The following is a 26,535-nucleotide window of genomic DNA, read 5'->3' as shown; positions in this document are numbered from 1 at the left end:
TATCACAATACCTGGTTTCAGTACACACTACTGAGTCTTGGTAACCAAAACAGCATGGTGCTGGCATAAAACAGACACCTAGACCAATGGAACAGATTAGAGATCTCAAAAGTAAGCCCACACAGCTACAGCCAACTGATTCTTGACAAGCATTCCAAAAATGTGCATTGGAGAAAGGACAGCTGCTTCAAGAAATGCTGCTGGGAAAAGTGGATATCCACACGCAACTTGGCCCCTATCTCCCATCCTGTGTACAAAAAATCAAGTGAAAATGGAAGACCTGAAACTGCTAGAAGAAAACAGGGCAGACATGTCAAGATGTTGCTACAGTAATGATTTTCTGGATAATCCCCAAAAGCACAGGAAACAAAAGCAAAAAGCAAATTTGATAAATGGGATTACTTCAAACTAAAAAGCTTCTGTACAACAAAGAAAACAATGAACAGAGTAAAGAGACAGCGTACAGAATGGACGAAAATACTTACCAGAGGGTTAATATCCAGAATATATGAAGAGCTCAAAAATTTAACAAAAAGCAAGCCATTTAAAAAAATGGGAAAATGATCTAAATATACTTGTCAAATATATACAAATGTCCAACAAATGAATGAAAAAATGCTCAGTATTCACCATCACGGGGATGCAGATCAGTAGTACAGTGGGTCCAGGTAGAAAGGCCATTACACACTGGAGGAAAGACGGCCTCTTCAACAGGTGGTGCTGCGAGAGCTGGCTATCTACACGCAAAACATCGAAACTAGAGCCCTATCTCTCATCCTGTGCAAAAATCAGCTCCGAATGGATCAAATCTTAACATTAATTCTGAGTCTAAAACTACTTCAGGAAAATGGGAAACACTGGAAGGTAGAGGTGTAAGAAGTTATTTTCTGACTAGGACTCCAGTTACCCAGGAAATGAGCAAGAATAGATAAATAGACCTGCATCAAAAAGCTTCTGCACATCAGGCTGGTGGGGTGCCTGCCTCACAAGTGCAAGGCTCTGAGTTTAAGCCGCGGTACTGCTTAAAAAAAAAAGTATATAAATAAGTTTGTGCAATGAAAGGAAACAGTTGGCAAAATCAAGAGACACGCCTATTCAGTGGATAAAGGATTAGTATCTAGATTACAAAAAGCTCAAAATATTAAAGAGCAAAAGAACAATAATTGGGCAAATGAACAGTTCTCAGAAGACATACAGATGGCTAATACATGAAGAAATGTTCAGTGTCCTTAGGCATAAAGGAAATGCAAATCAAAATGACATTGAGATTCCATCTCACCTCACCCAATGGGCTGTCATTTAAAAAAAAAAAAAGCCAGGCACCGGTGGCTCACACCTGTAATCCCAGCTACTTGAGAGGCAGAGATCAGGAGGATCATGGTTTGAGACCAGCCTGGGTAAATAGTTTGTGAGACCTTATCCTGAAAATAACCCAACACAAAAAAAGGACTGGTGGGGTGGCTCAGGTGGTAGAATGCTTGAAGCTGATTTCAAACCCCAGTACCAACAAACAAACACAACAACAACAAAAAAACCCTGGCGAGGATGCAGGGAAAAAGGGAGCCGTATACACTGTTGGTGGGAATGTAAATTAGTGCAACCACTGTAGAAATTGGTATGGAATTGCCTCAAAAAAACTAAAAATAGACCTGCCTTATTAACCCTGCCATGCAGCTCTTGTGCGTATATCCCAAGGATTGTAAATTTATAAGAGAGACCTGCACACCATGTTTATTAAACTCTTCAACAATAGCCAAACTGGAAACAGCCAAGGTGCCCAAAAACCAATGAATAAAGAAAATTTTATACGTATGTATATAATCATGGAATATTACTTGGCCATAAAGAAAAATGAAACTAGGTCATTGGCAGGAAAATGGATGGAACTGTAAATCATCATGTTGAGTGAGATAAGTCAAACTCAAAAAGCCAAATACTTCATATTTTTCTCATTTGTGGGATCTAAACCTAAAATGCTGGTGGATATGGATGTAAAAGAGAACTGTCTGGGGGGATCAACAGGAGGGAGAGGAGGAAGGAGTGGATACTGCAGGGTGAAGACAGCATGATAGAAACCACCACACACTTTGAAAAGGGGAAGACAACAGGCTGGAGTTGCTCATCTATGGACATATCACAATGGGCCTCCTTATACTATGAATGTCTACTAATTAAAAAGTAGAATTTAGGGCTGGAGATGTGGATGACGTGGTACAGTTGGTTTAACAAGTACGAGGCCTTGGGTTCAAACCCTAGTTCTGCCAAAAAAAAAAAAAAAAGGAGAGATCCAAATGGCCAATAAGAATAACGAATACAGCAAGATGTGATGTTATACACCTGTAATCCCAGCACTCAGGAGGCTGAGGTAGGAAGACCATGAGTTCCAGGCAAGCCTGGGCTGTACAGTGAGATTCTACCTCAAAACCCCAGTCCACCCTCCTGCCCCACAAAAAAAAAGGGCTGGGTTGTGGCTCAGATGGTAGAGCACCTGGCTAGCAAGTGCAAGGCCCCAGCTTCAAACCCTAATACCACCAAAACAAAAGGAAAAAAGTACACGTAAAAAAGGGCAGGATATGGAGGAAAAACCCCTTACACACAGTTGTTGGGAGTGTAAATTAGTACAGCCTCCAGAGGACAGTATGGAGGCTCCTCAAAAATTGGTGTGCCGTGTGATTCAGTGATTGAGCTGTATGGGAAATGAAGTCAGCATACGAAAGAGATACCTGCACACTCATGTTTAAACAACAGCCAAGGTACGGAATCAGTGCAGGTGCCCATGAGTAGATGAGGGCATGTATGAGTGCACAATGAAGTATTAGTCATAAAGAAGAAAATCCTGTCATTTGCAGCAAAATGGATGGAACTGGAGGACGTTATGTTCAGTGAAATAAGCAGACATAGACAGGTTCAGCTTGTTCCCATATGTGGAAGTTGAATAGTGATAGAGGCTGGAGGGGCTGGACGGGGCGGTGCGGGGACAAAGGTGGTTGGATTTGATCAGTGTGTGTTGCACGAATTAAACTAACACACTGAACTACGTTAATATGTACAATTAACACATGTCAATAAAAATTTTTTAAGTGAGTTTCATCTTAAATTGCATCCTAAAGCTTTTTGGGTTTTTTTTAATGGTACTGGAGGACCTCATGCAAGTGCTCTAACACTTGAGTCACTCCCCCAGTTCTTTTAGTTTGTTTTTCAGTAGGGTCTCATGCTTTTGCCTGGGCAGGCCTCAGACCTCAGTCCTCCTACCTTTGCCTCCCAAGTAGCTGGGATTACAAGTCTGTACCAGCATGCTCATCTTGTATCCTAAAGCCCTTTATGGCTGTATATTTATAACAGATACAACTTCTGAGTGTTGGAGATGACAGATTGCTTTGGTTGAATGTCACTTAAAATGTGGATAGGTGGAAGGTTACAATCACTGCAGATTATTCAGAAGTTAAATCAATGGTGACAGCACCTGTGCTTCTCCAGGCCTTGAATTAAACATAAACTTACTATATAAAACTGGGCAACAAAAGTCAACAAAATTTAAAAATGGGCAAAAGACTTGGATGGATGTTTCTCCAAGTAGTGAAAAGAGGCTCAGTGTTACTGGTCATCGGGCCCACACACCCTAACCACAGTGAGATACCACTGCACGCCCGGGAGGATGACTGACCAAGAAAACAGAAGACGGCAAGTGTTGGCAGAGGTGAGGAGAAACTGGAGCCCCGTGCACTGTTGGTGGGAGTGTGCAATGGTGCAGCCCCGGTGTGAAAAAGATTCTCAAAAAGTTGGACAGAATGGCCACGTGATCCAGCAGTTCTGTTTCTGGCTATAAACCCAGAAGAATGGAAAAGAGGGACCCAAATGCATACATGGCTGTGAGTACTCACAGCAGCACCATTCTCAGTGACCAAGAGTGCAGACAGCCTAAGTGTCTGTAATAGGTAACGGAGCAGCACATTTATACCCCCAAGACGGCACTGTGCGCCAGTGGGAGGGACGAAGTTCTGACACCTGCCACAGCCCGGGTGGCCTTCAGGACATCATGCTGAGTGAGGTCGGCCAGGGATGAAAGACAAAGTGCGTGGGTCCCTGTGCGAGGCCCCGGGAGAAGTCAGACTTCAAGTAGAGCGTGGTGCCAGGGCTGGGGAATGGAGGCAGCTCCTGTTCAGCATGATGGGAAAAGACAGGGTGTGACTGTACAATTCTGTGACCATACTTAATGCCGTGGATCGCACCCTACTGACAGATGTTATTTAACCATTGGCAATTTTTTTTATTTTTGGTGGGACTGGGGTTTGAACTCAGGGCTTGGTGCTTACAAAGTAAGTGCCTTACTGCTTGAGCCACACCTCCAGTCCATTTTGTCCTGCTCATTTTAGAGATGGGGTCCTGTGAACTATTTGCTTGGGCTGGCCTTGAACTGTGATCCTTCTGATCTCAGCCTCCCAAGTAGCTAGGATTACAGGCATGAGCCACCAGTGCCTGGGTTTTGGCAAAATATTTATGTGCATTTTATCACAATAAAATAATACAAACCTAGATTTACTTGGCTTTAAACAAAATTTAAAAATTGGCATCCATCTCCAAGGCTCCGTCCTGTGAGGTTCAGACTGACCCTTGTCCTCAGGGCGGTTGGCCTGACTCAGCCAGGGGAACTGAAGCCCTTTAAAAGGAAGTGAGGGAAGGAGCAACGTGAGCGAAGGGACCCGAGGCTGGCAGGGCACCACTGGGAGCAATTTAGTGATGGTGCCTGGTGCTGGCCTGGCCACAACACCAGTTTGTGAGTGGGGAGGGCAGCCATGGACCTGGACACTTCAAAATGGCACAAATGGTGCATTTTTTGCTATGTAATTTTTACTACGATAAAAACGTTATGGCTGCTTTAACAATGCCCTCAGCCGTTTGAGAATGTATTGAAAAAGCGAAGAAAAAAATACAGAGTGTAACTGCTATTAGGGAGAATGTTCAAATCCCTATTTTTATCACACGTACCTTCTTATACAGTGTGATGTAAGTTTGCGATACCTTAGAAGCATATATTTTGAAATAATTGCATAGCTCCAAATCTCAACCTTTTGTGTGTTTTTGTTTTGTTTTGTTTTGTTTTTGTAGTACAGGGGTTGGAGTTCGGGGCCCTGCGCTTGCTAGGACGGCTCAGTACCACCTGAGTTACGCCCCAGCCCTCTTTTGCTGTAGTTATTTTTTGAATAGAGTATCTCATTTTTGCCCAGGGCCAGTCTTAGACACCTGCCTATGCCGCCTGTGTTTTTGGGGCCATAGGCATTCACTACTATGCCCAGCTTGTTGATCGAGATGTGGTCTTACTAACTTTTTGGCCTGGGTTGGCCTCAAACTGGGATCCTTCCAGTCTCCATCTCCTGAGTAGCTGGGATTACAGGCATGTACCACCATGCCCAGTCCTCAACCTTTTTGCTTTTGAAGATATCAGCATTCCATATCTATGAGTTCAGTACATTAACAATCACTTCTTGACTTTAGGAATTTGAGAGCGTGTTTTGCGGTAAAACTGGCAGAAGGCTAAAGCTGACCAGACCAGACTCCTTGGTGACCTGCCCTGCACAGGGCAGTCTGCAGAGCAGCCCCGCGATGGAGCTCAAGTGACTGGACTGAACCGGGACCTGGGGGTGAATGGCGTCCCTGCGGGACTGCACGTGTTCTGCGATTCTGGAGCCCCGGCTCGGACAGTCCACCTCAAAAGGGGCGTGGCTCAGGTTGATGGGACTCCAGTAGGGACTTTGAGAGCACATTTTGTGAGAGTATTTATCTAGAGCCAAACGCTTACCGATTAATGTCCTAGTGGCCATTTGGGAATGAAGACATCTCGGTAATTAGTAAGTAGTTTTCAATGATCTGACTCCATCATGTGTTCTTAACATGATAACTTGAAAATTACCATCCTTGTAATTTCTTTAGTCTTGGGAAGACCAAAGCAAGCATTTCTTTTTACTTATTTTATTTACATTTTAAATATGCCCCTTTAGCAATTGGAAAAGGTAAATTGTTCTTCACTAGTAGTTTGGAGATTTTATTTCATTTGTTATATCACTCCCCATAATTATTTCCACTCTTAGGTACTCTGTCTTGCAAAACACAGTACTATTTTAAAATTTTTTGCCAAAAATTTTCCAGAGACTTCCTTTAAAATACTTTCTCCATAAATGTTTTCTCGGTAGGTGCTTCATGCTCACATTTCCGCATGTGAGTCGTGTGTAATAAACTGTGTGTTTGGAAGTTTCCCAGCGAGTGGCTTTGTTTGTTACAGCAGACCCTCCAGCAGACTTTGGTGCCGTGTGCGGTTACTGTCCTCCCACCCCGTCCGCCGGTAAAGACTGTCAGAGACCTTACGTTTGTGCACAGACAGTAGGTAAAGCAGACTAGAGCTTTGCACAGAAGGGACACCAAACATCAAATTTTTAATTTTGTGTTACACCGTAGGCACTTACTAATCTGGACTTAATGTATCATTTTATCGGGAGCGTATCATAGTCTTTATACAAACGTTATGTAAACAAGTCGCTGAGTGTTCTTATCACACGGAATTGTACAAAACTGCCTAGATACCCCTCCACCCTCCAGATGCTGGGTTTACAGTGTCCTTCCACAGGGCCCGCGCCTGAGGCACGCTGTCACAGATGAGCAGGCACCGTAAACACTGCAGATGGGACACAGATGATAACGGCCCTGGGAAATGCTTGCAGGACCCACGCACCAGCAGCCACCGTCGAGGGAGCCCAAGGCAGGCCAGGAAGGCCTTCTGGACTAAGCAGCTGGTTGTGTGCCCACTGCTGGTAACCACAGCGCTGATCCCGGGCTGCCCCATTGGAGGCACTGCTTAAATCGTCATTGTTACTTCCGTATGTTCTCTTTCTTTCATGAGCTCCGAGGACCTGACTTTTCTCCACCTCCTCCTAACATGGCTCCTTGGCAGGCTGAGGTGTCACAAATCCCTGGAGTCCCCTGAGCCCCTACGGCACCGGGAAGGCCAGGGTCGCCGGGAAGCCCAGGCTCGCCATGAGCACCATCTCGGCCATCTTTGCTGATGCCGGGCACGCCTTGAGGCCCTGTAACCAGGAGGATGAGGTTAGAGGTCACAGCAGGATGAGGTCAGAGGTTATAGGAACTGAACATAGCAGCAGTTCTCAGCTGCCTGGCAAACCAACCCCTATTTCTGAACTCGGGAAGAGGCCTGGGGAAGAAAGCCCAGCAGGGGCAAAGGCAGGCACTAGGCAGGTGCAGGCAAGGCCCAGGCCACAGGGAGGGCGTGGTGGTCCTGAGGACATGGTGCACCCCAGTTCAGAAGGCTTATGGGGTGCATGTGAAGAGTGAATTTGGGTGGGTAAAAAAGGAGGTAGGCTGGCCCCAGGAGGGAGAGAGGCGGGTAGCTCTAGTGAGCCATGATGTTTCTGGCAACCGTGGGAATGGCCTGGGGTGAGCAAAGGGCAGTCAGCCACCCTAGCGATGGGTGACAGCCAGTCTAGGAGGTGTGTGGGAGGCTGCTGTTTATGGGAACAGTGATGAAGGTGATGCTTAAGGCCCCTCAGGTGGTGAGATGCAAACTGGGCACCAGGAAGATGGGGGCAGAGCAGCAAAAGAGGGCATGGGGTGTGCCTCATGGAGGAAATGGGGAGGTCTGGGGCCCAAGACTGCTCTGCCTGCTGCAGGGTGGAGGAGCCTGGACAGAGCAGCTCACAGGGGTTTTATCAACACCAAGATGCCTTGGACCCAAGGAGGCGTGCATGCGTGCAGGTGAAAAGACCCAAAATGGGTCTTCAAGGAGGTATGGGAAAGCTGTGCTCACGCCGTAATCCCAGCTACTCAGGAGGCAGAGATTAGGAGGAAATAGCGAGAGAGACCCTATCTTGAAAAAACCCAACACACACACACACACACACAGGGCTGGTGGGGTGGCTCAAGGTGTATTGAAAGTTATAAAGGCAGTTCTAATCCGGCCTCTAAGAATGTTTTGCCAAGAGGAAAACATTTCCTCATGAGAAAAGGAGATGTGTGCATGTCACTATCAACATTGCAGGTGACAGTGACCTCCTACCTTGGAGCCCCTGGTCCCCAGCAGGCCCATCCTGCCCCACGCCTGCTGCACCCTTGTCTCCTCTGTCACCTTGGCTTCCTACAGTGGGATGGACATAGACCATCGTTAGAGCAGCTAAGCGGCTGTAACCACACAGTGAGCACCTGGAGTCCAGCTTGCAACAACTTGCACGCTGCTTTTACACACCTCTTACCACTAGGAGGGTGCAGATGTCACCCAGCAGGGCTTGATGGACCCACCAGTGCCCCTGGCCAACATCACAGACCCGCAGCAGCCATTCTGGATGGATTTTAGTCTTTTGTTCAAAGTATTTATACCTGTTAACCAGTTTGTACGTGTCTTATCTGGTGCTCATGTTTTCAGTGTGACTTTTTTGACCTGTGAGTTACTGAAGGGTGTTTAAAATGTCCCCTAATTGTGTTATTCAAATATATCTCTGTGTTTTGGCCTGCAAGAGCCGTAGTTACAGAGAGGTTGTTAAAATCTCTTCAAGTGACACCGCTTTGTAAGGCTGGCTTTGTGGGCACTAAAGCCCTGAACTTCTGATGACTACAGCGACCCCCTGGGGCGTTATTGGCACTTGTCTGCTTTGCCTGGTGTTGACAGTAGCAATGCCGCCTTTGTTTCGGCGGTGGTTGTCAGTTTATCTTTCTCAACAGCATGTCTTCTGAAGTTGATGAGACATGCAGGCATGATTACAGAACAAGGTCATGAGGCCACCACTGCTGCTGGCGGGGTGGCATCCATGGCCTGGAGTTAGGAATTGACCTCCCCGCAGGGCAGTGAAGACTCTGACATCCAGTGATTGACCCTGGAGCGATGGGCCTCACCTGTGTGTGTGTGTGTGTGTGCGTGTGTATGGAGGGGGTCCTACTTGGTGCAGTGTTTTCAGAGGGGGGAGATGGAGACCTGGCAGTGATAGTGGCTTGTATCTGAGGCCTGGGAAGCCAGTTGTGTGTATATTCTCATTCAACTGCACAGTCATCTCTGGCATCCGGTATCTGCTCTAATGATGGAGCAGAGCTGCCATCGGTTAAGGTATTTGTGACTGAGTATCAGCCGGGTTCCTTTTATCCACCCTCCCTCCCCACCAAATTTCATTCTGGTAGTATCTGAGAAAATATCACATTAAAAGAATGCTGGAGTTCCTGCAGGATTAATAAGGAATTAATGTGCTGGACCCCAAGAGCATGAAGCTCTAGCCTTCCAGGAGTCTCCCCGGATTTGCCCTGGCACGTTCTGGAGCAGCACTTGGCAATAGCCGGGTCTTCTGCCCATTTTTACAGCGTGTCTAGATGAACATGTGCACAGAAGACTAGGTGCATTGTCAGACTCAGGTCTTACGGCATGAGGCTGGCAAGCTCACATTGAGGCGACTTTGGGCCTGGCTGCCCCTCGTGTCATCTCCTCCATGTACCTTGGGAGGAGGACATCTCAGCGTTGTGCTGGTTCGTGTGGGATGTGTCTGGGTTTCCTCATGTGACTGAGCCACTGCTGCCCACAGCAAGGTGACCGTCTTAGTTCGACTACTCACCTCTGGGTCCAGGGTCTCCAAGCTCCCCAGTGGGACCACGATATCCGGGGGGCCCTCGAGCGCCAGGGTGGCCGATGGAGCCTGGGGGGCCTGGGGGCCCTGGGGGGCCAGCTGGACCAGGCCGACCGATGGAGCCCGGTGCTAATGGCTTTCTCAGGTGCGTGGCTAACTGTGCAATTTGCTCTTTGGGAAAACAGGATGCAAACATTTGCTTCAGAGAAGACAATCACAGAATTGACTGCAAGTGTGAGGAGCTGGCCGAGAGACACCCCCCTGCTTTCTCTTAGAGTGCCTTAAACCCTGTGAGTCAGAGGGGCAAAGGACATCTGTGTGGGGAGCACTTGGGGAACTGCCCTCAAGTCAAAGGGGCACAGCAATTTGTTCCTTGTAACAGCTCCGTTCAACAGGCTTTAGTGCACCCCTGTGTGCCAGGCATCGTGTCAGGCCCTGGGCTGAGGGGACCTCATCTAGCATGGAGGATAGGCAGGTGGCCATGGGAGTCCAGAAGTGGACCTGAGGGCTGACAGACAGGGCAGGCAGAAGTGTGCGCCCAGGCACTGAGGCCCCGGGGGCAGGGGAGGGCCACCGCAACTCACCACTTATCATTCCCCCACACAGCTCCCTGACGCGCTGCTCACTGGCTTCCTTGCCCTGGAATCACCCAAACTCCTCAGTGAAAGGCAGTGTATCCCCAGTACCCCACTCCCAAAGCAACTCTGATCATTTAGAAAATGTCATCTACAGCCAGCACAAGCCCGACACCCCCAGCACTGATGGAGAAAGGAAGAGCCACACACCGGAACTCCTGGTTTCCCAGTGATGCCGGGGACGCCCTGCACGCCCTGGAGGCCCAGGGGCCCTGGGGGGCCAGGGACACCCTGGACACCACTGGTGCCATTGGGTCCCTGGATGCCTTTGGGGCCTGGTTCCCCTCGACTGCCAGACTGCAAGAGAAACAGGAAGCAGTTCGGACTGGGCCTCGCTCAGGGGCCAGGAGCTGCCATCGAGGTGTTCTTCCCTGGAGAGCTCAGATCTGGGCAGCACACCACAGACTGACCTGCTGGCTGGCCACCAGAGGTGGGCAGGAAGCCTACAGGCTCCTTGGATTTGTTGTGGGATCATCTGCAAAGCACTCACCTCGCCTTTTTGTCCAACGGGGCCACTGGGACCCTGTGAGGAGAGAAGGCATGTGCTTTAATGACTCGTGCCTCATTGCGAGCTGGCGGGGGAGTGGCTCCTACACCAATCAGGCACCTTATTACCGAGGATGAAATAAAAATCAAACCATTCAGAGTTCTTCTCTTTTATCTCTCCATGTACTCTCGACAATGCTGAGTATAATCTGTTGATGCTTTTTAAAAAACTTACTTTCGGTAGCTGCGTAGTATTTCCTCTTACACCTGTTTAGTTTCTTTCCCTTCTTTTTCCCACAGTATTGTAAATGATGCTGAGCTGAATGTCTCGGTCCTAAAACTCTGGCCCCTTCTCCAGCTGGGTCCTCAGGAATGATCAGCCCCAGGTATGCAAAACACAATCTTAGCCGGACAGCAGGTGGAAAGACTGGGCCCTGGCCAGGAAGGGCAGCAGCGAGCCCCCTGCCCGTCTTGCTGTTACCATGGCTGGAACCAAGCAAGTAGGTCTCCCAGCTGACAAGGGCTCTGTCCCTCTCAGTCACTGCCCAGCTCCCCCTCAGTTTAAAGGTGACCACAAGGGGCTGAAAACTTGCCAAAATAAATAAAGCACACACAACTGAGATTATCTTGGCCAGTGCATAAGAAGTTTACACTGGGACAAAGGGCATTGCCAGAGACCAGGATTCCTGGGGCTAGGCTGGTTCTGTTTTACTCAGACACAAAGGGAAGTGTTCACTGCAGAATTAAAATCTCTGGCCACCTGAAAGCCAGAAAGGTCTCTTTTTTTTTTCAAACCTCAGGACCCTTTGATTTTCGTGCCCTCCAGAAGGAGAGATGCAAGTCTGTGAACTGAGTCACAGATCGTACTTTCTACTTAGAGTTTCAGCCCTGTGAAGGTGGAGTTTCCTCCACTCAGAACTCAGCCACCACCGATTAACCCGAGAGGCCATAGACGGTGACTTTCACGTGCAGAGCATGACATGAGGCATCTGGAGAACCCCATGCCTCAGCCGGGAGCAGTCCTGACCCGCACCGCTTTCCAGCTGGGCACCCTACTTGCTAAGGGGATGGCACCCAATGGGCAGTGTCCACACACTGCCTGCAGAGCTGCTGGTTCTCCCGCTGGGGCATCAGATACTGACCCCAGGACAGCACCCATCCAAACCGGCTAGCTGGCTCTCGTGTGGCAGTAAGGATACTCAGCCATACTCACCAGCTCTCCTTTGTCCCCGGGAAGGCCGTCGGCACCCGCGATACCCTGAAAACAACATGCTCGACGTTAATAGTGACTCCTTCCTACCTTAAGCTGCCTGCTCTCAGACCTTGGTGTGTTTAACATTCATCCCCGAGACTGAGGCCAGAGCCGAGCCCAGGCACGTGCCTTTGAACAGGCTCCCAAGGCAGCATGAAGACCCTGCCTCTGAGAACCACAGCCTGAGCAGGGTCACGATGCTAAAGTCACTTGTTTACATAATCATGACTCCTATCAGGCAGAACCTTGCATGAGGTTGGGTGAGGTTGGATGGAAAGGCGTGGTGCTACAAGAAGCAGGTTCTGTAGGTGGAGAGGGCAGCAGTCACAGCCCCGCCACCCTGAGCTGTTGCAGGAAGGAAACAGTATCAAGGAGAAGCAAACCCATTTGTAACCTGCTTCTGCAACCTTGGTGCTGACCCCACCCCTTTCACAAGCCAGTTTCCCCCAACCAGAGGAAGCTTTTGTTGCTCTCAGGAAGGCAGCTGGCTCCATCCCTGCTCTGCTCTGGGGCTGGTGCCCACAGAGCAAAGATGAGGAGGAAGCAAAACGAGAGAGGAGGAAACCGCTCAGGTTCTAAAAGCAGACCCAGAGCCAGACAGCTCAGTAGGCCCGCAGAAGCTGGACAGCTTTGTGGTTACACTTTTGATAGGACCCAGATCTGACCTGACCACGGGCACCTTCTTACCTGGTCTCCCTTAGAGCCTGCAGCGCCTCCAGGGCCCTGGGCAGAGAAAAGGCTCTGGGTTAGAGGAATCCCAGGAATGTCTAGGTGGTTCCACCGCATGGTGCACACAGGGATCCCGCGGGGACAGCACTGCTGCCACTTCCACACCTCCTGTGGCTGAGGGCCCAGAATTCCAGCCCTGCAGCCCAGAAGCTAAACTCAGGCCCACAGATGACAGCAGCACTTGGCCCATTCTGCTCCCTGTGCATCCCTTGGGAGTCTGTGGATCGTTCCTGGTAGACACTGAGGTTTTTACGTTGGGTATTGATGCCTGTGGACTGCGTGGGTATCATCGCGCACATAACCCTAGGACAATTTCACTCTTACTCAAAGATTCAAACACTCATCTTAATCATCATCCCATCTTACTGTGAAATTGGGGACGCCTGGGAATTGTTAGGATCTAAAAGAGGTCCATGGACGGGGGGCTGTAGTGTAGTGGTAGTTTAATGCCTAACATGCACAAAGCCCTGGGTTTGATCCCAAGTACCACTAAATACATAAATACAAATAAGTCCATTTGCTCAAATGGCAGTGAGAACCTGCCCAAAGGGAAAAAAGCATGAGCAAATTTAGGAAAGCAAGGGCACAAGAGCTGTCCCAGGGTGGGAAAGTCAGAAACAGCCCCACTCCCTCCTGCCACCGCTGCGCCTGCCTCTCCACTGGTTTGGAGGCCCTGGGCTTGTTGGCACATTCCCTAACCCTGGAATTTCCCGTCTGGAGGCTAAGAAAGGACCCACTGTCCCCACTGTGGGTCCTCCCCCCTCATCTGCAGCGATGCCCTGGAGCCTCACAGGGCTGTGTGCACTCATCCCTGCCCTGCCCTGCCAAAGAGGCCAAGGCGAGCACATGGACCTCCAAGGACCTGCTGAAAAAGCCTGGGGCCCAGACCAGGCCCCACCCTCCTCCCAGGTGAGGGCTCATCCACCAGCTAGCCAGGACCCTGAGCAAGCCACGCAGTCCCCTGGCCCCTTACCCTCCCTACAGCTAACGTCACAGGCTGTTTTAAGACCGGCAGGAAATGGGTATTGCAAAGTTACAATCATTTGGAACACTGGGTGTTCAAACTTTTCTTATAGCAACCAGACCAGCTGAATCAAGCCTCAGCTGACACCCAACAGGTAGCACAAGGTCTGAGGCCTCAAGCTGAATCCTCTCCCCATCCTAATTATTGGGCCCTGACGATATGTGGCTGGCTTGGCCAGTTCTGCTCAAGGGGCTAGAGGCAGAGCAACAAGCAGTCCAGGGCCCCTCTGGCCCATGAAGAATGCCGAGTGAAAGGCCACGTCCAGAGCTCATGTCATCACCCCCACTGTCAAGGTGGACAGAAGCAGGCTTGGGTGAGACCGGCCAGCTGGCCTAGGCCATCTCTTCTCTGTGTCCATGGGACTATGACAAAGGCAGGGAAGGCATAGGGAGGGGTGCAAAGACAGGGGACCACTTGCTAGGAAGGCCACTTACCCGATCACCCACATCACCTCGGAGGCCTTGGGGACCTGGAAGGCCAGGATCTCCCATGTTGCCCTTCCGACCCTGTGAACAAAGTCCCAGCTAGTCAGCAACCTCAGGAACCCAAACAGGACCCCTCCACTGCCCAGCCCACCGGGCTCACTGCCCTGACTGTGCTGGCCACATCAGGCCCAAGACTTTTCCCCAATTTTACCTGGAAGCCGCGGATGCCAGGGACCCCAGGAGGGCCTTGTGGGCCAAGAGCCCCCTGAAAGACAGAGGTGTGAATGGATGACTTGATGTTTGGGGAGGTGGGTTGGGGGGGATGTCCCAAAAGCCTCTGTGGCCTGAGAAGCTCAGCCCAGCCTCTCCCAGGACTGGGTGGACATGGGAGCTAGTCCTAAGCCATCTGGCTGAGTTGCTGGCAACAGGCAGGCAGTCTCCTGTCCAGGGGTCTCAAAGCTCCGGCACACATGGTGTCCTATTTGTCAGGCCAGATTTAGTGCCAGGCACTCATGCCCACCGCCTCCTCAGGGTCCCAGGGTGGGCTTCATCCATGGGTGGGGGCAGCAGGCTTGGGAGCTTCCAAGTACAAGACCTGTACTTGCCAGAGTCTGAGCTGTGCTGCGGCATGAAGGTCCTACAGCGGGGGTGGGGGTGGGGCGGGGCTTGGGTTGGCCCCACTGTCCTAGTGGGTAAGGAACTAAGAAGGCAAGGCTCCCCATCTCCCAGAATCCCTAGTTTTCACAGGCTTGGCCAATCTATGCACCAAAGTGCCACCCCAGCCTGCTCAGAAACAGGCTCCATGCCTACTCCCAGGGCTGCGTCGCTCCACTCACCACTGAGCCCCTGTGACCAGCCTCGCCTTGTTCCCCAGGCACACCAACGTCTCCCTGCAGGAAGGGGAAAGGACATGAAGGCAGGGTTCCTGTGCACATGTCGGGGTAGGGTAGTCCATGTGCACATGTGAGTGGAGGCTTGTGGATACTCACAGGGACGCCTGGCTCTCCAGAGGGGCCAGCCTCACCCAGCTCCCCAGCTTTGCCCTGCAGAAGAGGGGAGATCATGAGAACCTGAAGCTCCTCTGTCCAGGACCAGGGCACTGCCTGCCTTCCCCTCCCTGGAAGAAAGCAAGAAAGCAGCCACCTACCAATTCTCCCTTCTCGCCTTTGGACCCTGCTCGTCCGGGGAGGCCCTGCCAAGATAGGGGTCAGGGTCGGGGTCAGGGTCAGGGCCAGGGCCAGGGCTGGCAAGCCCACAGAGATAGTGTGCACAGGGCAGCTGCAGAGTGTACACTCAAGTAGTGGGCGTGGGGCAGAAAGAGCACCCCCAAAAGGCAGGGCTGACTTCAGTCCTGTTGAGTCCCTAGGGTGGGGTTGTGATAGCTTCTCCAGCATCTGATGCAGTCCTCTGCGAGAGCCCCAGGCAGGGCTCATGTCCCACACACGTACGAGTCCCAGGTTGTGAATACAGCAGCCACTGGGCACCACAGCTGTGCCCCACCACCTGGGTACTTACTGGCAGCCCATTGGGACCCTTCTCTCCTGGGGCACCATTGCGACCAGCCTCTCCCTGTGAGGAGAGTGATTGGGGTGAGATGGAAGACAGAAGCTGATGCCTTGGGAGGGTGAACGTCTCCCTAGCCCCCCCTTTCTCAGCAGGCTGCCTGCTTGGCACCAACCTTCTCGCCATCGAGTCCAGCTATGCCATCCCGGCCATCCTTGCCTGGCATGCCCTAGGGACAAGGGTCGGCATTAGGTCCCTCAGAGAGGGCGCCCACGCTACCTCTTCCCTTCCTCTACATCCCTGTCCCCCCTGCCTGTGAGGCAGCCCCTTCCCCCACGCCGCTGTGAACTGGGTCTGCCCCCCAATTCCCCTGAGGGATGCCTGTGGTTTCACGATAAGGTGGCTGTATGACAACCCGTGCCACACTCAGAGACCACATGAGGAGGGGGGATGGGTAGGCACCGCTACTGGCCAGGGTGCCCCTAGGACCCTCGGGATGTCCTACATCTGTATCTGCCACCCATACCCTCCCACCCTTACTCTCAAATGCCCAAAATGCAGATAAGCCTGACCCAAGGCGGTCTACTTCTGCAGGGTCTCAGCAGCTGAGCTGTAGGCTGGTGCAGAAAGGGAAGGCGGGGGCCTCTGGAGGCTGCTCAGCTATTGTTTGGAATGTCGAGAAGGTATCACCTCAGTACTGGACCATCCACAGGTCCTTCTGAGTGGGGGTCTGGCTAAAGGACACACGGCCGCGAAGCTAGTTTTGTGACTGGCCAGGACCACTGCAGAAGAATCATTGCCCAAGCAGTGGTTACAGACGGCAGAAGCTTGGCCAAGAGGAGCAGCAATGGGGAGCAGCCTGCGTGACCACCATGCAGTACTTGAGTCCTATAGGCCCAAGGTACTCACCGGCTCTCCACCTGGCCCAGCTACCCCAGGGATTCCTTTGGGACCAGGTCTGCCCTAAAGGACAAATAAGGGATGGAAGCAGCCCCAGTTGGAACTCTGAGGAATCTCTTCCCAGCCTGCCTCACTGAGTCTGACAGGCGAGGTACTCCAGGAGACAGCAGTGTGTGGTCCATTGCAACCACCTGGGAACAGGCTCCACCACCAGGGCCTCAGAGGGCAAAGCCATCTTTGGGAGCTGTGGACACTGCAGCACCACAGGGCCACTTCCTGGAGCTCCCAGCCAGTGGGGTCCACGTGGGGAAGAAGATGAGGAAGGCTTAGAGACCATCAGAGGCAAATGTCAGTTCATTTCATGGAACACTTTCATGAGACCATCTTCTGACTTCACTCCTAGTCACATGCCTGACCCGAAAGCTGTGGTCTCCCTTGTTCCCCCTTCACAGGGGAGCAAACTGAGCAAAAGTACATCGTACCTGCCCGGGGCCCAGGACTGTGCCCAGAACTGCTCACTGCTGGCTGCTCTAGAGGGGCTGAAGGACTCCCTTGTGGACTTTGGGAATAAGTGTGGGGCAAAGAGAGTGCTGAGGGTGTCCCTCCAGGTCTGCATATGTTCAGCGGCTGACCCCCACCCACAAGTTCCCTGGCAGGGGCCTTCCATGTGTTTCCCCACCCCCAACTCCTGTTAAGAATTCGATTAGGGTCCTCTGTAGGAAGATCCAGAGAATCCAGTTCCCTCTCACTTACGAGGTCACCCTTGGGACCACGGAATCCCTCTGGGCCCCTCTCGCCTCTGTCACCCTGGAAATGAAGAAGGGAAGGAACCAGCGTCAGTAATACAGAGAAGGTGGGAGAGCCAAACGGAGGTATGACCGAGGTTCCCTAGGGCCTGGCTGGGGTCAGCCTTCTGGATGTGAAGGTCACAGGGGTCAGAGGAATGATGACTCTTCACCTCACATCCAAAACACAGGAGGCAGCTCTCCCATGAAGGACTAACTCCTACAAACCTGCCTCTCAGATGTGCCCCACCCCCCAGGTGCACTACAGGCCCTAGGAGCCCTGTGGCATGCGCCCCCTCTGGGTGTGCCATCCCCTATGTGTGCGAGGAGCCCCCACGTGCCCGTGGATGGCTTAGCCTGGGGCAGGACCCAGCTGCTGCCCAGTGGAGCTGAGAGAGAAGTCTGTTCAAGATATCAGAATGGGGGACAGAGGGCCTGGGCTGATGTGGGGCCCACCCTCCATTCTGGACACACACGTACCACTTTCCCTGGTGCTCCTGGGATTCCAGGGGGCCCTCGGAACCCAATGGGACCCTGCAGAGGAAGAAAGGGCATTTGGGGTTTTCTCACAGGAATAGAGACCCAGAGGGAGGCCACAGAAAGAGGCCGGTGGTTATCAGCTCTGCTGAGGCTCCTCTCTATCAGACCACATGAAGTCTAGAGTGGTAACAAGCCCAGGCCCCTGACCACCTACTGGTCCACAGCCCGTGTAGGGCTAGCAGTACTTACCCGGTCCCCAGGGGGCCCGAGTGGCCCTGGCAGTCCTCGCAATCCTCGGGAGCCCTGTGGGGAGAGAGCTGGAGATGTAGAGGCCAGACTGCACTCCTGCCAGGAAGCCTCTGTGGGGCCCTGGCATCTGTCCCAGAAGTGACTAACCTCATCTAGATCCCTGGAAGAAGAGCACTAGTCTTGGGATCAGCCCAGGTGTGATCCTGTCCTGAGTACCAGCCAACTCTCCCCACATCCTAAGGTAAATCTCCTTCTGATGGCTGTCCAAGGAGCTCCCACTCTGTCACTGGGGCCCCTCAACAGGCTCACCTGTAGCCCCACAGTGCCTGGGTTGCCAGCAGGTCCAGGGGGCCCAGGGTCCCCCTGCAAAGGAGAAAATGGTGGTCAGATGGTTCAACCTGGCTCTTCTACCACCTTCCATTGCCCACTGGTCCCCAACCTGGGCCTGAGCAGTGAGGAGCGCTGCCCCTACTTTGCAGCTGAGTGGCAGAGGCTAAGTGAGGGGGGCATGCATTGTCCACAGCTCCAAAGAGGCCACATGGGTCACAGTGTTCTCATCTCTGCCTGGACTGAGTTGGGGGGTTCTCTGTTCCAGCAAGACTCCCACACCCTTTCCAGGACCCTCCTCCTCCAGCTGTGCCTGCAGCAGTCTCCACCCGGCCCTCCCGGACACTAAAGGGCATCCCAGACCTCAGCCCCAGCCTGTGTTGAGGGTGGACATAAGCTCTCCATGGGCAGTGGCTATAGGGAAAGGGTGTAAGGGTCACTTCAGGCCCAGTGCCAAGTTCCTTAGGGCCACTTCTGGCATGGAGTAGCCATTCAAGTCCCATGACAGGGAGCTTCCATGTGAAATTGGGTGGGTGGGTGTCTATCCAGAGACCCTGCCCCAGAACACTGAGCCCTAACCAGCCAGGCCCTCGAGGAGGCACGCTCAACAGGCACCCACCCGAGTGAGTCCGTGAGGCCCCAGCCTCCGCCCCTCCCTGCCCCTCCTGGGTCAGCAGCCCCAGAGATGGGCAGCATTTTACCTTCTCACCATCTTTACCAACTTCGCCCTGCTCCCCTTTGTAGCCTGTGGGTCCCTGAAAGCAAACATGGACGTTGCAGCTCCAGACCTCTGGTCATTTCCTTCCCGAGTAGCACTGAGGCCTGTGCTGTTGGTCAGCCCAGAGCAGCACTGTAGCATTCAGGACCCAAGGCCTGGGTCCAGATGGGGGAAACTGAGCCCTAAGAGGTACTGTGACTCACTCAAGGGCCCTTGGCTGACCAGGAGGGGCAGCACTGAGACAGGGTGGGCAAATGGTACCAGATTACCCCCATGCCCTCTCTCTGTGTCTCCTCTGACTCTCTTGGCCCAGGCCCAGCCTGTGGCTTCCAGTGTCACTGGTGTGGAAAGAGTGGGACACGGGACCAGCACCACTTTCTCCCTGTGACAACCCTGGAGCCAGCATAAGGCTTTCTGGATCCTCATCTCCCCCCCAGATACCACCACCACGAGGGGACCTGGCTGTCTTGGGCCAGTAGTCTTGGGTATGCTGGGGCACAAGTCACCCTGAAGTCACCCACTTACCTTGAACCCTGGCATTCCTGGGGGGCCTGGGGGGCCTGGTGGGCAGATGGCAGGGCACTGTTCAGAAAACAGAGTGGTCAGAGCCCCCCAGTCAAATGGGGCAGGACCACAAAAGAGGCCAGTACCCAGAGGGCCCTGAGAAAGGCCATTCCACAGGTGATGGGGGCCATGGATGAGGCCACACAGGGCTTCATTCAGTGCTGGACATGAGGTGTGGTGAAGGGCTACAGGGAGCCAGACAGCAGCTAGATACCCCTCCTTCACAAGCACTCCATCTTCTCTGCAGAATGACCCTTGGTTGCAAAGCAGCTATTGACTTGGTGGCTGTTGTCGCCACTAAGGGAACCTCATACTGTGACCAAGTGCCTGGTGGTTTTTAGGACGGAAGCTGCTGACACCAGGCAACAGCTATAGTGCTCTTGTCAGAGGCACATCCTCTGCCGGACACAGGGAACCAAGGGAAGACATGGAAGGAAGGAACTGGGCAGGCTGGACCACAGTGCAGAGCTGGTGCCTCTGCCCACTGGCCCATGCTAGGGCCCCAGGATTTTCCTATTCTAAAGACCCTACACCCTCCCTCTAGGACACAACCTGGTCAAGCACTTGGGACACAGACAGGGCGAGAACAGCAGGCAAATGACCCTCAGTGTTAAATCAAACTGGTCCAGCCTTTTTTTTTCCTGCAAACCACAAGGGCTCTCCATGACAACGAGGTGCTGACCAACACTGAGAACAGCTGCACAAAAAGGAGCAACTGGTCCGAGGCCTGAGCTGCTTTTTTTGTTTATTTTTATAGGAGTGACCAAATAAAAGTAAGTCCCAGACTCTAGACGAGAACATTCTGTGATGAGGGAAATACTTGTATGTCCTGCCTAGTGCAGCCACTTGACACCTGTGACAAGGAGTGGCTGAGAAGCTATGCATGAGCCTGTTTCCACCTAGGTTTGAACTCAGGGCCTCGTGCTTGGTAGGCAGGCATTCTACCACTTGAGCCACTCTGCTAGCTCCACCTAGGTTTGCTAGAGGCTTCATGAGAAGCAGATCTAGAAGGTGGCAGGATGGGTGGGGAGGACAAGGGGAGGCCCAGGTTGTGTCTGGAGCTGCCATGGAAGCAATGCTGCACTGGAGGGTCCTTAAGGCCATGGCCTCAGGACAGACTCCCCAAAACAGATACCCACCCCAGGGTCCTCATCACAGTGACCACAAGTGCCCACCTGCAGGTCAGTGGCGCCTTCAGGGAGGACCCCAGGATGTCCCTGGAACACACAGAGAGATGGCTGATGTTCACTGGCTCTCCCACCCATTCTCAGACCACACCACAGAGGACTTGGACCTTTGATACTATTCCCAGGTGGCCAGTGCTGGGTGCTGTTGGCCCATCTGGAGGGCACTTGACAGTGACAGAAACCGCCTGCACCAAGTACAGGTGGTTCTATCCTGGACTGGGCCCCTGACTGCCCTATCTAGGCATGAAGCCTGTGTAAGGGGCAGGATGGGGGGGCGGTCCATCCCAACTCTCTAATCTGTGCCTGGCATCTCCATACCCCTACCCAGTACTTACAGAAGGTCCTGGAGGTCCTGGGGGTCCAGGCAGGCCTGGGAGTCCAGAGGGTCCCTGGAGGGAGGGGTCATGATTCAGAGCAGGGCCACACTTCCTGAGTGACAGAACAGCTTGCCCAAAGGAGAGGACACTCCTAGCTCCTTCCTGCCTCCCAGAACAAAGCCTGTGCTGGGGAGGCATTGCCTGGGCTTCTTTCTGTCGATGCCCATCAAGAAAGGGGGCAGAGGACAGAGAGGAGAGAGGGGGAGGGACAAGGAGCTCTGTGGTTGGGTTTGGGGGCATGGTGGCAGCCACATGAACTTGCTCCGTGGAGGTGAAGGGAGGTGTGGGACAGCTACTCACCGGGGGGCCTCTCTGGCCAATTTCACCTGGTAGGCCACTCACTCCTGCCTCTCCCTGGAGGGTGTAAAGAAGTAAGAGGTGGGGAGCCCTGCAAAACCTGGGGGAGGGACCCACTGGGGCAGTCTGCTCTCTGAAGGGACCAGGGCTAAGGGTGTGGGGTGACCAGGTTGTGCCCAAGAAGCCCACCCCTGCATTGGGTTGGAACATCCCAGCCCAGGTTGGCTCTGGGTGGGAGGCAGCTCTGGAGCTTGCGTGCTTGGGTGGGGCCACAAGGGTGGTCAGTACTCACAGGGGGTCCGGGGAGTCCCTTGCCCTGCAAAGCCAAGCACAGGATCAGAGCACTGGGTGGGGTTTTCCCCGACACCCTCAAGATGGTTCAGTGGGTCCTGGGGAAGGGTGCTTCAGAGGATGGGTGGATGGTGCTCCTCCCCGCCCCCCATCCCAGGATCCCAGACCAGGGCCCAGCCTCCAAGACAGGCACCAAGGGGATGACCCCGGGGCTGCTCCAGACCACTCCATCATGGTCAGATCCTTCTGCTACTCAAACACCTTTAGAGAGGACAGGAGGGCACTCACCCCTAGCCCAGGTGGTCCTGGGGGTCCCAGATTTCCCTGAGGAAGAAAATGGGGGTGAGGAGTGGGCTGACCTTGCCTTCATTTGCAAACTGTTCCTCCCTCTGGTGGCCAAGTCCACACCTCCGAGGTGGGAACAGGGACAGAAGGCCCCTTCACAGAGGACTGAGGCCATGGCAGAGCTTCCTCTGCCCCAGAAGCCTGGGGCAGGACCTTCTGCCCACCATCCTGCTGGGGAAAGGTATGGCCAGGAAAGCTTCCTGCTGGGAAGCCTGGGTGGAGGGCAGGGCTACCAGAAGGAATCGCCACACAGCAGTGACCCTAATGCTTGTCCCCTCCAGGAAGCCTTCCAGTACCAGCTCACAGAGGTTGCTGGAATCTCAGGCCTCAGCCCAGGGAGGGTGTCTCCTGTCTCCAAAATGACTGCTTCATACATAGCCCCAGGAGTGTGCACACACTGGTCCCTGCACCAGAACCAGAGAGTCCCCCAGACAGCCTGGGACCAGTCCTCCCTCAGGTGGGGCACTGGAAGCCCAGCTGGCCATAGGCCACTTGCTCTCTGTTGTTTTCAACCAGATGCTCAGCACAGCTGGTCAACTCCCAGGGGCGGGCTGAGTCCTTGTGCCCCACTTCTGGCCTGCTCACTCTCTGAGACCTCCCCCAAGGGGAAGGAGTGGGCATGTGAGCTCAGAAGCCACTAGAGGAGAAAGCCAGCCTAAGTCAGAGGTGTCAGTCTATCAGGGTGGGATTAAACACACTATGGTCAGATTCAGGGGGTGTGCAGGGGGTTACTCTGAGTCCCCTTGTGGTGGTTCACCCTCCAGGCCCCGGGGGTCTGAATGCCAGGGTAACTCTGACCAGATGTGAGTGTGGGTCAGGGGAGGGCAGCCAGTGAGACTGGCCACTTTGCATTCTGTGCCTGCCTGGCTCTCTGTTCCACTGTAGGGGCTGCAGCCCAGTCAGTACAGTCAGGGCCACCACTCTCAGAACTTCCATCTTGATAGCCTGTGAACACAAGGCTCCACCTGGTCACCCCCAGGCCAGGGTCCTCTGGACTGCAGCGTTGGTGTTTGTAGGGACTTACCCGTTCTCCAGGGGCGCCTTTGGGTCCAGGGGGTCCATCCTTCCCAGTCAGACCCTGGGGAGGAAGGTAGAAAGAGGGGCTCAAGGGGCTACCACATGGGGAGCATATAGCCCCCCACCCGGGGAAAAAAAGGAGCCATAGACCCTTCCTAAAGCAAAATGAATAGAGAGACAGAAGACTCTCGGGTCTGGCGTACTTAGAGCTGGGAGGTGGAGCTGGGGGTGGGTGAGAGGTGGGAGCAGCAGGTGGGAAACCAGCAATTGGGACCTGTGGGTACAGATCCAGCAGGACCCACATCTCCCATCTCAGCACCCAGTCTGGCTGGTCCTAGAGCCAGGCCTTGAGCCCACGATGACCCATTGAACCAGCCTGGTGCTGGTAGGGTCACAGAGCCGGGCCAGCCTTGGGCAGACGGTTCTGATAATGGGCACTTGTTCCTGGATCAGGAAGAACTGGTGGGACTTCTGACTCTGCTCTGGGCTGCTTCTGTTCCCCGCCAGGCACTGACAGAATCTGGGATGAAGGCCAGGGACCCCTGTTGGGGACTACTGAAGACTTCTGTCAGGACTGAGTTTCCTGCCTGAGCAGGCCCAGCTGGAGAACAGCAATTAAAACCTGACCCTTGGCTGTGGGGGGGGAGGGGCGAGGGGGGAGCACACTCACGTCCACACCAGGCAGTCCTGGCAGACCCGCCTCTCCTGGTTTCCCAGGCTTCCCTGGGGTTCCTTTTGGTCCCTGTGCAGGATGAAAGGGCAGAGGTATGAGGGAAGGAGGAGTCTATTCCTAAACTCTGGTATGAAGCAGGAAGAAAGGTGCTTTCCATGTTGAGCACCACCTACCCTTGGAGATGGGCTCCTCTCCTTAGAGGCTTTGTCCCCACTGCTGCCCTGCTGGCCCACCCCTTCCTGGCCATATCTGTAGGACATTCCACTGGCCCACTGAGCCTCTCCAACCAAGGACTAGCAAGTCCCTGTGTGGGATTGCCAGTGGACCCTAGAGCTAGACAAGGTAAGAGACCCGGAGCAGCTCCAGGCTGGGTGGACCTGCAGGGCTGTACTGCCCCCTTTCCCTGGTCTGCCTGGGCACTGGCCCAAAGAAAACTTGCAGCCAGACCTGCCCAGAGACACCGAATCCCACATGCTCCCCTCCCACTCCCGTCCTGGCTACTCTGAGGCCTCTCCTAGGGACACAGGCCCAGCACAGTAGGACAGGGCATCAATGACCTTCTGTTCTCTGTGTTCATCTTCTTCTCCAGACTGGAAAAGCACCCCTCCCCCACAACCAGGACACTCACCGGGGGCCCGGGCAGACCTGGAGGACCAGCTTCTCCCTGCAGAGAAGGGAGACACTCATGTGTGAACCCTGAAACCTGGGGGTTTCCTGAGAGCCCACGCAACAGAAGCAGAGCAGGGCCAGTCTCATTGGAAACTGGAGTCCTGGAGGTTCAGTCCACGGAGACAACATGGGCTCCTCAGCACCCCTCATTCACCCTAGGGCCCCTCTCTTCTATGGGCTCATCTGGGAAAGGGGTGAGCTAGACAGAGGGGCTGAACCCACACAGCATTTGGGAACCACTTTTTGGGCACAGGGACACAACACTGGGAATGTACCCTACAGCCCAATGTCTCCACGCCTAAGGGCTTTAGAAAGTAAGCTGCAGACCAAAAACAGAAAGAAAAGAAAGGAAAACCAAAAAAATAAACAGCAGGCTTTGAGCTGCCAAGAGGCCTCCCAACTCCACCTGCTGGGGAGGTGGCAGCCCCCCCACTACGTTTTCCAGTAGCCTCACTCTCCGTGGACACCCACTAGGGTGGTTAAATCCTTCAACTAGGTCTTTAAGGGCAGGGTTTAAGTGGGAGCCCTGGGGTCCAGGAGCCCACTCCAGCAGGAGATGCACAGAGAGGCCGAGGACCTAGACCCGGTTCCAGGGTCTAACATGGCCCCAGGAACAGCCCTGTGGTGGAGGAGGGATGCTCACGGCCCTCCTAGGGTGTTGGGGACTCACAGGGAGGCTAAGGAGGGGCTTGGGGGGGCTCTCAGCACAGCTCCCCATAGACCTCCACATAGACCCAGAAGGAGAAAGGGCATGGTGAAGCCCACCCCAGAGAGCCCGGCCGCCCTGGAGATGGTTGGATGGGGGAGGTTCCCCCCAAACTGTCCCTTTAGGGGACACAGGCTGCAAGATTTCAGCTGCCTCCCCAAATTGTTTGGGCCACACCTGTCAGGGACAACCATGGAGACTGCCTCTCCAAGACTGGCTCCTGTCCTGGCATCCCCAAAGAGACCTCCCAGCCCCCCAGAAGGACATGCCCCACACCCCATGACACCATGAGGTCCGCATCCCCAGAACACAGGAGTACAGGCCCCTCAGGGCACCCAGGGACACCCACCTCAGTGCCCACATTTCTAGCCCAAGGCCCACCCTCTCCCCACACCTGAAGTGGGAACAAGGAGCAGGTTTGTGTTTTCACGTGGGGTTGGAGGGTGGGGAGGTGCTGGCTTAGCTCCCTGTCTCTCTACAGCTCTCAAAGGTAGGACTTGGTTCTGTCACCAACAGGCATGGGGTCTCAGGGAACCCTCCCTCCCCTCTCCCAACTCACATCAATGCCATCCTTGCCGGGCTTCCCAGGTGGTCCTTGGGGACCAGGAGGGCCTCGAGGTCCCGCTTTCTGAAATAGAGAATAGTCATTAGGGAATCCCAACTCCTCAGGAGCTCTGCCCAACAAAGCAGCTCCATTTTCCCATCCCAGATGGCTCTGGGACCTGTCCCAGGCGCCCACCACCCCCAACCTGCCTCAGAGCCCCCCAAAGCCTCCGGTGTGGGAGCCTGGCGCCAGCGCACCGTTTATCCTCGCTCGGGCCAGAAGTGGCTGCGCCGCGGTCCCGCAGGGAGTCGCGGGGAACAAAGGCCACATTGTGCGTTACCAGCGCGATGGCAGCACAGGCAGCAGCCAGACCCCGTCCGGGCAAGGACGGGGTGGCCGTCCGGGTTCATCCGCGACGCGCCCCGTTGTCTGTGGGGCTCAGGCGGACGGGACCCCGCGCGTCTGCGGCTAGGCGGCCAGTGGGGCCAAGAGGCTGCTCCAGGGTCCCCGTGGGCGCGCGGGCTGACCCGCGGTGGCTGCGTGACGGCCGGAGTCGTCCCCGGCTGCGCGACTCCACGTCGGACCCCGGCCCCGACCCGCGCGGCCGCCCATCGTGCCAGAGTCCCTCGCTCACCTGCTCTGCGGTGGCCGCCAGGAGCTGTCCCAGCAGGAGCAGCAGGACCAGGGTGGGCGCTCGGACCATGGCGGCTGGTGCTCTGCGCCGCGCGGCGCCCGCGGCTGGGC

The 26,535-nt window shown here is 54.1% G+C and overlaps 2 protein-coding genes across 5 annotated transcripts in view; one reads left to right on the top strand and one right to left on the bottom strand.

The window, feature by feature from the left end:
- The window catches only part of Tcfl5 (transcription factor like 5), a 19,795-nt gene extending 13,541 nt beyond the window's left edge, over positions 1-6,254 (top strand). For all 3 annotated transcript variants that reach the window (XM_074075096.1, XM_074075094.1, XM_020173729.2), the window contains exon 6: positions 5,494-6,254. In XM_074075096.1, coding sequence (XP_073931197.1) covers positions 5,494-5,616 — 123 coding nt within the window. In that variant the 3' untranslated portion in view covers positions 5,617-6,254. The remainder of the gene's footprint in view (positions 1-5,493) is intronic.
- Positions 6,185-26,535, bottom strand: Col9a3 (collagen type IX alpha 3 chain). Of its 2 annotated transcripts, none has more exons than XM_074075091.1 (32): positions 26,426-26,535; positions 25,807-25,875; positions 24,501-24,536; positions 23,870-23,941; positions 23,207-23,260; positions 22,126-22,161; positions 21,839-21,862; positions 21,550-21,603; positions 21,208-21,261; positions 20,825-20,902; positions 19,647-19,703; positions 19,105-19,158; positions 18,386-18,439; positions 18,077-18,130; positions 17,828-17,881; positions 17,316-17,369; positions 16,572-16,625; positions 15,838-15,891; positions 15,675-15,728; positions 15,307-15,351; positions 15,149-15,202; positions 14,996-15,049; positions 14,371-14,424; positions 14,169-14,240; positions 12,669-12,704; positions 11,943-11,987; positions 10,734-10,766; positions 10,394-10,540; positions 10,193-10,247; positions 9,597-9,779; positions 8,063-8,140; positions 6,185-7,076 (listed from the first exon to the last, which is right to left on the bottom strand). In XM_074075091.1, exons 1-32 carry the CDS (start codon positions 26,492-26,494, stop codon positions 6,886-6,888), a joined length of 2,082 nt encoding a protein of 693 aa, XP_073931192.1. In that variant the 5' UTR covers positions 26,495-26,535; the 3' UTR covers positions 6,185-6,885. The 2 variants fall into 2 exon arrangements, with proteins under 2 accessions (XP_073931192.1, XP_073931194.1); XM_074075093.1 differs by having other exon boundaries at positions 20,861-20,902.

Source organism: Castor canadensis, chromosome 5, assembly GCF_047511655.1.
Source record: "Castor canadensis chromosome 5, mCasCan1.hap1v2, whole genome shotgun sequence".
Classification (NCBI taxonomy): Eukaryota; Metazoa; Chordata; class Mammalia; order Rodentia; family Castoridae; genus Castor; species Castor canadensis.
Note: the sequence above shows the minus strand (reverse complement) of the source record. Positions and strands in the feature narration are given on the sequence as shown.

Coding starts and splice junctions, on each gene's coding strand:
- Col9a3 (XM_074075091.1), bottom strand. CDS start 26,494: ATGGTCCGAGCGCCCACCCTGGTCCTGCTGCTCCTGCTGGGACAGCTC. Junction 24,537..25,806: donor CCGGCAAGGATGGCATTGAT/GTGAGTTGGGAG, acceptor CCTTCTCTGCAG/GGAGAAGCTGGTCCTCCAGG. Junction 21,863..22,125: donor CAGGACCACCTGGGCTAGGG/GTGAGTGCCCTC, acceptor TTGGCTTTGCAG/GGCAAGGGACTCCCCGGACC.